This window comes from Pseudopodoces humilis, chromosome 20, assembly GCF_049639895.1.
Source record: "Pseudopodoces humilis isolate 2021_Gansu_Grassland_sample_001 chromosome 20, ASM4963989v1, whole genome shotgun sequence".
Classification (NCBI taxonomy): domain Eukaryota; kingdom Metazoa; phylum Chordata; class Aves; order Passeriformes; family Paridae; genus Pseudopodoces; species Pseudopodoces humilis.
Genome location: NC_142219.1, coordinates 5,798,472 through 5,810,132, shown reverse-complemented (window position 1 = coordinate 5,810,132; position 11,661 = coordinate 5,798,472). Strand labels below are relative to the sequence as shown.

Sequence of the window (11,661 nt, the reverse complement as noted above, 5' to 3'; positions counted from 1 at the left end):
TGGATGCTTGGCAAGAACTTCTCTTGCCCGTGGATGTGGTCCCAACCATATCATTTCCATGCAGGATCCCAAGCCAGTTCTGTACTCGGGCTGCTGGGAAACCCACGGAGCTGAGCGCGTTACCAGCTCTCCCTCTCGCTGGGAGCGTGTGAACTTGTTCCATCTCTTTTCCACCGGTGAGACGGGTGGGGCATCACCTCCCCTGCAGGGCTGCAGCCAAGGACACCTTCGTCCTGCCGCCCTCAAGAGCTGTCCGTGGCGAGGCTCGGGCAGGACGAGCCCTCTCCAGGTGGGCAGAGGCGATAAAATGGCCCCGGCTCTCTGTGCGGGCGAGCAGCGCGCAGCTCCCGCGGCGGGGCCGCAGCGCAGGGCGCGGAGCGGGGCGGGCGGGGCGGCTCCCATGCCGTGTGCATGTAGATGAGAGCCCCCGGAGCACGTCACTCCGCACCGGCGCTCTGCGTTTGGGGCGGCGGACAGCGAGCGAGGGCGGGCGAGCGGGAGCCGCCGGAGGAGCGGGAGGAGGAGGAGGAGGAGGAGGAGGCTCGGCGGCGGCTCGCAGGAGCAGCAGCGCTCGGCCCCGCTCCATGCCGCCCTGCCCGCCGCTGCGCGGGCCCCGCGGGGCGACGGCGGGCGCGGGGCGGGGAGCGGCGCGGCGGTGCTGAAGGACAGCTCCGCTCCCGTCGGCTCCGCTGCCCCCGGCTCCGCTGCCCCCGGCTCCGCTGCCCCCGGCTCCGCTGCCCCCGGCTCCGCTGCCTTCGGCTCCGCTCCCCCCGGCTCAGCTCCGCGCCCCGGGCGCTCCCCTCGCCGGGTGGCCGCGGGGCCGCCGCTCGCCGCGCCTGGATGCGCCCCCCGCCACCGCGCCCGCGGCTCCCATGGCGGTGGCACGGAAAATCAAAACTTTGTTGACGGTGAACATCTTGGTCTTCGTGGGCATCATCCTCTTCTCCGTCTACTGCAGGATCCAGGACCGCTCCCAGGAGCTGGTGCAGATCGTCCGGAGCGCGGACCGCCGGGCCAGGAGCCGCGGCGCCAAGGTGGGCAGCCTGGCCGACAGGGAGTCCATCCTGCAGCGCCTGGACCACCTGGAGGAAGTGGTCTACAACCAGCTCAATGGTACGAGGGGCGGGGAGGGGACATCCTGTGCCCCGGGAGGGTGCTGCTGGCTGGGCAAGAGCCCCCGAAGTGTCCCCCCGCCGGGGAGGGGAGCCCGGCACCGATCGAAGCGACCCCAGCACGCAAGTGCTGAGAAGCGAGGGCAAGAGGTGATGCGGGGTATTGCTGGAGGGATTTGTCGAGCCTCCCACCAGCACCCTGCCTCTCTGCCAACTCTTGGTCCAAAGTCAGGACTTCCTCAATAGATGCAAAGTTCAGGAGGCTGCAGTTCAGGGGTTTCAGGATCAGAGGAAGTCCCCACAAACTGTACCATGTTTTACAGTTTGCCTGGATATATTAACTCTGCATGGGAAATCGTTTGTATAGCAAATACAATGTTAGATTATAGCTGAAAGTCATATACTTGGTTTCAGAACTACTTTAAAAACATCCTGCTGGGTTCTTACATTGTGCACTATTAATGATCTGTTTAAACATAGCACCCATATGTTCCCTTAATGATTTTTCCATTTAAATTTGTTATTGTCATTGATGAGGAGGGGAAGTATCCACCAGTTCTTTTTATGACTTACTATACTAATTCACCAGCCTTGAAAAATATTGCTAGGTAAGCAAAGAACCCTTCCATGATAGTTAAAACAGGCTAAACCATCAAAGTTGTTATAGGACAGATAACATTTCATATAGAAACTAATTCTTCAAAATGAGTTCATTTGTATTTGCATAGATTTGTAACGTTCTAAGTGTGAGACATCAAAGAAATAAGTATGTGATTAAATACAGCAGTGTTTTGGACAAGAAAAGGCTGAAGGAGTGAGCTTTTGCATGAAATTATAATATAAATGTAACATTTAGTGTTTCACAGCAAATAAAATTTTTAGTGTAAATATGTTTAAGTAGAGCAAATGTGCTTCTAGGCTGCATGTGGAAATCTTACTCGTAACATTGATTTAAGAAAAGCTACTGTAGCCTTAAAATACAGACAAATAGGAGGGTTAGCATAAAGTATGTTTCCTATTAATACTTTGTGAATGAATGTATAAATCTAAGTAAGTTAGGCTGTTATGGTAACATGCAGTTTGTGCCAGCAAGTGTTAGGGACAGGCATTCCCTCACACTCTCCTCAGGATAAACAGGGCAGAGAGAGGGGGAACGTGGAGTGGGCTGTTAGTCCCAAACCCACACGTCCAGGAACTAGAGGGAAAGTATCAATAGCTGTGTTTTCCAACCATATTCTGGAACAGTTTTGAAGAATGGAGGATTTAAGAGGAAAATCCTTCTCGTGAATTCCACAAAGCCACAAAGTTCCCAAACTAAATTAGATCGCTCTGCAAGATGTATCCATTCCAGATAAATTAATGGGTTTTTTTGGTCCAGATAGATTTGTTCTATGTGTTGCTCATAGGGGAGACTTTGGATAGGATTTCCCTGTGCTGTGTTCATCTCAGCATAGCATCCCCTGGAGAATCAGCAGGAGTCCTTAACGTGCTAGGCAGGCACCATCGCACACAATGACTGGAAGTTCTCTGTAAAGCATGCCTCTATTTTGGGAACTGTTTCCTTCATCTTCTTTAATTCCATTTATTGGATATGGATCTTCATGGTGAAATTACTTGAACTTACTGTTACGTTGCTTTCTCAGCAACATCAAACACCGCAGGCAGTTTTCTTTTCCTGAAAGTTCTTACATAGGAAAATACAGAAAGTTTTTCAAGCTGAGCTGTTCAAATTTCCCATTTATTTCCCCTTCATTTTCATCTGATGTGGTTGTTTGGTTTCTTATAATTACACAGTAGTACATTAACACAGATTAATTCTTTCATCATCATCCTGAAAAAAATACTTTTTCCCCCCCCATCATGTTTCAACAGAAGCAAAAAGTCCTAAGAAATTGGGAGATGCTCCACTGAAATCACCAGTGTTGCATCGCTGTAAATGGAATCAGCACCGAGCATCTCTGGGTTTAGCTCACTGCTATTCTGTTTGTAATATCATGACTCATTATTTATGCCATTAGTGGGCATGAATTGCTGCTCAGCAGTGGGATTCAGGGGAGCCTGTCTGACAGAGCAAGGCTGGTGTTACACAAACACTCCGTGTGCTCTGGAGCTCTGCAGCTTCACCTGAATGTTGGGTAAGGTTTCTCAGCCCCTGTCCTGTACATGCTGCCTGATACAAGGTTAGAGAGCTGACTGAGGCTGTCTTGGATGGTACTTTTTCATAAGGTGGGTCGAAGTCTCTTCTATGTGGAGAGACAGACATGGGTAGACAGATTTTATTCAGGAGGAATACCAGTTCCTTGCATACCCAGAACCCCTCAAAGCACCAGGAGGCTGAGTCCAGCTCAATTTTATCACTACAGCAGGTCAGGCCAGCCCAGTATTTCAGTTTTCTGCTCTTGGTCCTTTTCTCTTTGAAATCAGCAAATTTAGAGGTACCATACAAAGTATGTCTTTGTTAATAACATCTTAGTGTTGTTTTATTTAATTTCTCTCTTCTACTCAGATGAGACCTGAACTCATAAGACCTACCTGGATTTTCTAGGGACTCTGTTGATGATCCATTGCAATAAAAAGTCACTCTGTGAAAGACCAGCCCTGCAGCTGCACAGAATTTTGTTTCTGTCACACATATTTGTTTACATACAATCAAGGAAATGTTATTTAGAAGTGTGTACCTTCTGCAAGGAAAATAAACACAGGCAGTAACGTTACAAATGTATAAAGAGGCAACCCAAAACTGATCACTTGAGAACTCATTAACTTTTCAGTCTGAATAAAATCAGTGAGTGCAGTGCAGAACGCAGAGGACCATGCATGAAAGTCAGGAGAAAGCTGGTCCTTGCAATTATCTTTGGCAGAACAAGAGTTTTTAGAATAGGATGAATGAGAATTGCCACGATTCCCTGCAGAGTCATGCAGACATACACCCAAACAATAGTTTTCGTTTGGCTCGTGCTCTGGTTTTTTATCAACTTGGGGAAAACTGTATTTCTGAAAGCTTTCTTTTCGCTCAGCTGCTGCTGGGTTTGGTGGAAGCAATTGAACAGAGCATGTAAAGGGAAGGGAAAGCAATGAAACGTGTCAGTGGAATTTTCTTGGTGAGACTTTGTATTGCCTCCCGATGTTTGACCTTGGGTACAATGTTTATTTTGAAAAACTGAGTTATTATAGAGCTAGTTGAGCAATCCATATTTTCTTTTATATTTTTGCTATGGTATTGCTGTTGATGGATCTATTTTATTGTCATTCAACACAGAACTCATGCCAGCTAGACTTGGTAGCAATTCATTAAATGCCATAATGATAACACCTTGGTATTTTCTTCCTTTGCCTTTACTTTTTTTGTAAAGGGGAAAAATTTTAAATTAATTGGCTGAATTTTTTTTTCTCTAATCAGTTTTGCATCTAAGTCTGTTGCTAATGATTCACTATAGAGGATAAAGAAATTTTGATGCCCCAAGTAGAGCATAACCTTTCATGCCAAAAGCAATTGAAGGTCAGACTACAATTTCAGTCTAATTGCCTTTTTCCCTTTTCACTGTCCCGTTCCAGTAATACACAACAATCAATACAGCATGTAATTAGATTTCATTCAATCTGCAAAGATAAAGAGAGCTTTCATCTTCTCATTATGTATTCTCACATCATGTCTTCTTACCCATGTCTTCTACACTAGACCCCTTTGACCTGTTCTGTTTTAGATGTGGAGGGATAAGTTGGGAGTATTCCCTTGAATTTGGCAGGTTATCATTTGTTACACGTCATAATTTGATTTTGCTCTCTTTGGGAAGATTAAATGCAATAGCAATTTCCAGTGTGATAAATGGGGTTCACATCACATATGCATTTCATGGAGGAGGCTGGGGAAAAAGGTGGACAATTCACATAATTGCAGCAGAGAGGCTTAAAATGATGGAAATAGCAGGTCCTGGGTGCAGAGTCTGATTCCTGCTGACTGGGACTCCTGATTTTTAGAGTGCACTGGAAGCAAAGTGATTGCATTTAAAATTCAGCCTGGCAATCTGCATAGGTAAAAGTTACAGTAGTATTTTTAAAAGGGGAGTTTATTCTTCATAAGGTTGGGATTGGTTGAAAATGGGTCCAAATTTCCATGTTTCAAAGTAAGGGTTGGGAACAGGCTGCAGGAAAGTCATGTGAATGTCCACATCATGTCCACATTATCAAAAAGAAGTTTATACAGCTGGCAGCTCTCATCTGAAGAGCAGTTCCTTGGTAGAGGAGAGAGGTAAAGCCACATGTGCACAGGTCACATTTAATGTGACTGCAGCTGTGTACCAATGAAACTGCACCTTCTCATACCCACACCTTTTAGAACTATTTCTATTTTATATGTTTATGGTCTGCTGCTAACATACATCTGGCAAAATTAACACCTAAACATCTCCAGAAATACCAGCTCACCTGTGGGCTCTGATCTCAGCTGTGTGGTTTCCTTCTCTTCACCTGGTCTCCTTTTGAGGACATTTTTAGGTTGGTACTCATGAAGGCAGGAGAGAAAAACACTAACTTTTTTTTTTTTTTTTTTAAGTTAGGCTGCCATTTTTCCATTTCTTGGCTTACCACACAGTAATTTCTGTTGTGCTGGGTCATTTTCTCAAGCTTGGGTAAGTCACCATTGCTACAATCCTGACATTCTGTATTGCAAAGTTATGGCCAAGTCTGACAGACTGATTTCCCCATCACATTTGCTTTAGTTGTGTTAGTCTCATTTATGTAGCTGAGGGAACTCACAGTCAGTGCTTTCAGGAAGGTCAAGGTTTAATTCCTCAAAACAACAGAAGGGAAACCCAATGAGCCAATATTTGGATAGCTCCTATATAAATATAAGGTAATATTTGAAATAGTATTATTCTATTCAGCACTTTAGGAAGAAAAGTTCTAAAAAGTTTAGTTAAAAAGGAGGGCATGTCTCTTTTGTAAAACAGGAGAAATTTCACTCAGCTCTGCAAAATACTGACAAATAAAAAAAAATATGTCTCCATTCCAGCAGCACATCAGTGATTTTAAAGTCTTTCTCTGTACTCTGTGTTTCATATAGTGGTAACTATTTTTTATGTAATGTTTCTGCTTTTTGCCTTTGTAGCTGAGAAGAAAGCTTATTTTGACAGGAAAAAAAATCATGTGGTAATTTTGTCATTGACTCATTTGTGTGGAACTTGAATCATTTGTACCATATGAGATTAAAAGCAGTGTTTACAGAAGCAGAAAGGAAACCTTTGCCTGATGTTGTTATTGTTGACTCTTCAGCTGTATTCTGGTTCAGTATCTTTCCATTTCTTTGTACATTTAGCTGGAATTGGAAAAGCAAATATGAGTCTGTCGTCTTCCCAGAGAGGAGCTGCAGTGTGATGGTTGTACACCTACAGCCCCTGCACAGGCTTAGAGGATTAGAAAACCTGGCTTTAACTTAATACCCTTGATAGAGAGAGGTGGAGCTGTTTTTTGAGTTTAGGGGGTTTTATTGTTTGTTTGTTTGATGTTTTAGTAAATAAAGGTATATAGTAAATTAAGGTAGCAGTTAAACCAGGAACATCATTTTAGAATGAGGATCCAGACACTGAATGTGTGGCACTTGTCCAAGGAAATAAATACTAAGATTTATGAAAGGAAGGAAAATAAATGAGTCATGTTTAACAAATCTGCCTTTTTTTAATGCTCCTCTCTAACTTTACTAATGGGCACTCAGTTTCTCTTTCTCAGCATACTTGGCATACTTTTTGATTATTGTTGTTGTTTGTGGGGTTTCTCTGGGTAGTCATTACCATCATTTAGTTTAAGCCAACACACTGAAGAGCAGAAAAAAGAAAAAGTAGAAAATGAAAAGAGCCTGTGATGTTCTGGATAACAGGAAGGAAGAGAGCCAGTGACAGCAGAGCAGCTTCCAACCTTGTTGTAGTCTTATTGATCAAAACTGTCCTCTGAAATAAGATACCTCAAGATCCTGAGAGCAAAAGCCAGAGAAAAATCCTCCCAGCAACCTGAAGTCATCTTCTCCTGAGAGCACAGAGCTAAAACAGCCAAATACTAACTGGATGTGTCTGCTTTTCCTAAAACTCACAGCTGTGGTGCCGTGGAAATGGCTGTGAATATCTGAAAGCTTCATAGGTGGAGGCAAACCCCATTTCTGGGACAGCAAGGCAGGTGCAAACAGATTAAAACTGTCTTTCTGCCCTAGAGTTTCTGTCCTTTCAGGTGTTCTGGAATATCTAGGTCCTCCAGACAGTTCTGAAAACAAGATACAGCACAACTGGCACTTACTGGTTCTTCAGCAGGTCCTATAGGAGATAATAAGGCTGCCAGGCCATCTCCTGAGCTGAGATTTCTTGAACAGAAGGCAGCAATGATGCAACTTGTTGTAGGGCCCTTTGATTTAGCTTGGGTTATTTTGGATTTGAACATACTGTAGTGCTGCTGGGAATAAAAGTGATAACCTTGGTTCTTGGTTATTTCTGTTTGATCTGTTGGGCTTTTGAGTTCTTATTTCTTGAAGTGATGTCACGCCCGTGATCTGGTGTAGGTCTGGATGAAGTGAGCTGTGTATGTGCACTTCTGTAGATGTCCAAGGAAGTGGTATTTTGGAGCTGAGTTCTGCTTTCTTATCCCTCTGGTTTGATGCTCTCCCCCCACAGTGAGGGAAGGGGGCCTGTGCTTTCTGCAGTTCTTTGCACTAACTTTTTATTTCACTTGGTTTAGCCAGGTTGGATTCCTTGCTGTGCATGGAAAAACAGTCCAGCAGCACCTCCTGTGGGAAATCCAGTGGAATGGATGTTCCAGAGGAGCTCTCACACCAGGTCCCTTCCCCTCCTACTGCACTTGTCAGGCCATTTCATTTCTGAACAATTCTGTGTTTGTGTTTAATTTACTTGGATGAGTTATTCTGAGGGATCTTCTCACAAACCAAGGATGAGCCTGAGGCCATGAATTGTTTTGTATCCTTGTTGAGGGCAGTGAAACAATGCAGCAGAAATGGGATGGTTTTGAGAATCTCTGACAAATGGCAAAAGTCCTAATTTATTTTTATTATTTTTTTTTTCCTTCAAATATGTCCTTGATTACTGGCTCTGAAGGAGAGTCTGAGGGCAGCATCAGGGTAGAGAGCTGAGGAGACAATAGAGTGATTCTGCTTTGTCATCATGCGCAGTGTGGACGCAGAGTTCTCTTGGGGGATGAAGAGTTGTTGAAGTAAATGAGCAAAATGTTTTTAGAGAAGGTGAGAGTATAGATTTCTGAATATCTTAAGACTTTTATCACCTCCTATGGAGCCATTCTCTAGAAGCACTTTCACTTGCCACCAGTCTGATTTATATTTTTAATATATGAGCTGTAATTTGCATGCCATCCTGGGAGAGTGGGCCATGATGAAGAAAACTAAACCAAGGAAAAGATTTTTAAAAGATCTTCTCTTTAAGTAGCTTTCTACTACTTAAAAATGGTTCTGTTAGGCAGAGATATTTGGTGCCAAAGTACTACAGGAGAGTGTTATCTGTTTCACAGCATGTTTGGAATTCCTGTGTCTGGAATCACATTTAAATAACCCAGATTTGGGGGATGAGGATACAAAAGGAACATGCTTGGCTTCTGGGATTCTTTAGTGTCCATTTGCTTCAGTCTCAGTCTCCTGGGCCTCATGGTAGAGCAACAAGCCCAAGAGGCTGCTGCAACTCCAGGATCTCCCCTGGGCTGAGCAGCCCCTGTAAAAATGTGTAAAATGTGTAAAATGGCACAGCACTGGCACAAGCCTTGCTGTCCCCCAGCAGGCTCCTGACACCTCCTCCCCCTGTGCAAAGAAGCTGTTTGTGGCAAGGCCTGTGTTTGCTGTGGGCTGCAGGATTCACAGCACAGAGCTGGTGTCTCTGGGGTTCTGGGTACGTTCCTGGGTTTTGTTCCTGGGGAGTGCTGAAAGCCACGTCTGTGGTTGAGTCAGCAGTTTGCTGAGCTGGGAATCGAAGCCAGGCACAAAAGTGACTCTGCTTTCTAAGCAAAGTGCAGATGCTGCCAGCCCTGCTGTGCTGTAGCAGTGTGTGGGGTGACAGACACTGCTGGCTGCACGGGGTGACTGCCTCAAGTAGGTTTTTATGACTGCAGCAATGATTCAAATTCTCCTCAGCTCACCCGTGCACTTAGTCCTGTTGAAATCAGTTGCCTAAATTAATCTTTGCTATTGATCCAGAGGCATCAGGACAGTCAGTAGTTACCAGTACAGTAGCTCCAGTAGTAAATTTGGCCAAGTGAAAGCATTTTTGCCACAGGATGAAGAGTAGGTTTGGTAGTCATGATGATGTATCAAAGGATGAAGCCTTGCTGTGTCCCTGTACCACTTCAGTGGGGTTGAGAACAGTGTCCTTCCCCCTTGAAAGGTTTGGAATGATTCCCCTTTCTAGTAGAGATCTGATGAACTTTGTGGTTTTTTGCCTCTGACTCCCAATTCTGGGGGCTTTCGATGCTTCTGTGTTTGCTCTGTTTGGCTCCAGTTCACATTCTGCAAAAAGAAGCTCCCAGACCAGATCAGATTAGCACTTCTTGTCTTTCAGTGGTACTGTAGAACCATTTGCAAAGAAAAAGGAGGTTTGTTGCATAGGATTTTGTTTCACTTGGAAGATATCCATGAAGACAGCTGGAAAGCCCTTTTCTGCAATATTGGGGAAGTTTGCTGCTTTTATTTTTTTCCTCTAGCATTTTGGGTGGGTGGTAGGGTTAATTGGTTGTTTTTCATTTGGATTTTTTATGCTGGTTTTGTATTTTATTTGGCAATGGGGCCTTACTGCCCTTCTAGAAATTGAGTTTATTTTTTCTACAGCTCTCATATGCCTCTAGGATGAACAGCATTTGTAAATAAAAATGTATTTTTTGTTATATTAACTCATTTTCAAGCAAGCCTTATGTTGTAGCAAAGATTGGTGGTATTCTTTCCTGTGCACACTGAATTGAAGGCAGTGATAAGACTAAAAATATCCCCAATTGAAATGGCATTGTATAACCCAAAGGTTAGTTTTCCTCAGGATGAAAATTTGCAGTTGCTCTATAGGCTCCTTGTAAGACAGATTTCTGGTCATGCATCCATGTGTGAAATGAGGCTACTGATAGCTGCAAAGTTCTGTATCTGCAAAACTCAGCCCCACAGGTGTCTGCCAGGAGCAGAATTGAGCTGGTGGCCAGTGCTGAACCCACTGCTCTGGTGTGAGCTGGGGCTGAGTGCTGGGTGTGTTCCCAGCGCTGAGCTGCGGGTGCAGAACAGGACCAGGCACTGTTCACACCTCTAACAGGAAAAACAGCTTTTCCAGCACAGAGCTGTTAATGCTAAAACCTGCTGATGGATTGCAGGTGGCTCCGTGTAACAGATGGGAGTGGGGCAGGAGGGGAGAGTGAGCTGAGCATGTTGGAGTAATTAAACAGCCTAATGCTAAGCTGCCCAGCTGCTGAAAGCATTGATGCTTTCAATTTCCACAAGCAATGAGTGGGTTTGGCATGGAAAAATGAGTGGTTGGGTGGCTTAGGTGTGAGCCTGTGCTACCCTTGGGTTTGGAAACTGATTTTTTTTTCTTTTTTCTTTTTTTGGTAGTTCTGTTACATAATTTGTGTGCCGCCTAGAGAATCCCCAGGTCTGTGGATTTAGGCTGCTGACTTTCCAAAACCATCACAGGGATGTGGGCAGCTGAATTCTCCACTGGAACCACCTTTCTTCCAGGTGGCCAGTTGTTTCTAAAGAGTGGTAACTCTTTAATGAACTTTTTCATCTGTCAGAAGTTGCACAACTTTCTCAGCAGTTGAAAAATGTCTTTTGTTTTTTCACTGCTAGTATTGCAAGGAGCAGTGAAAATGTTTGCAGGTATTAATTATAAGTGTCACATATTTCTTCAATTTAATATTTGGCAAACTCACTGAAGACATCCTTTATGGGGGGCTCCTTTAGGTGCAGACGTGACCATGTCAGCACCTGCACTGAACACTTCACCTCAGCTATTCCAGCTCTGAATACACAAACCCAATAATCTTTGATTGTAGACCTGTGCCAGCCTGATGCTCCTCCTGAAATAGATCCATCTGGCTCAGTGTGTTTCCATTCAACAGAAAATTAATTCTGGAAGGGAAGTGCCTTTTATAATGCTTGTATCCAGTGGGGTTATATGTAAAACCTTCTGTTTCCTGAAAGAGTCAGCTTGGTATGGGTCCCGTATTCACAGCTATGTTCCCATTCCAGGCCCACATAACTCAAAGCCAGGCTGCAGAGAGCCCTCTCAGATGAGGTCATGGAATGAAGAATTTCTTGTGTGATTCATTCTGAACCTGATCTGCCTAATAACTGTATTCTTTGTCTCCCTCTTTCTGTCACACGTTAAAAAGTTCACAAAGTGAGAATTTTCAGTCTTCGTTGCACAATGAGAAGAGTGAACAAAAGATGTGCGTAAATGGAGGAGAAATATTTATGAGGGAACAAAGACATGGCCTTAACTTTGAAGCTGGGATGGAGCAGCCCAGTGTGCCAAGGGACATGGGCTGAGTGATGCAGCCCTCAGAGAAGGAGATG

General features: G+C 44.4%; 1 protein-coding gene across 3 annotated transcripts in view; it reads left to right on the top strand.

The window, feature by feature from the left end:
• The first annotated feature begins 872 nt into the window (after positions 1-872).
• GALNT9 (polypeptide N-acetylgalactosaminyltransferase 9) overlaps positions 873-11,661 on the top strand; it is a 126,737-nt gene continuing 115,948 nt past the window's right edge. For all 3 annotated transcript variants that reach the window (XM_005524351.3, XM_088065211.1, XM_088065212.1), the window contains exon 1: positions 873-1,113. In XM_005524351.3, the coding sequence (XP_005524408.1) occupies positions 873-1,113 (241 nt within the window). The remainder of the gene's footprint in view (positions 1,114-11,661) is intronic.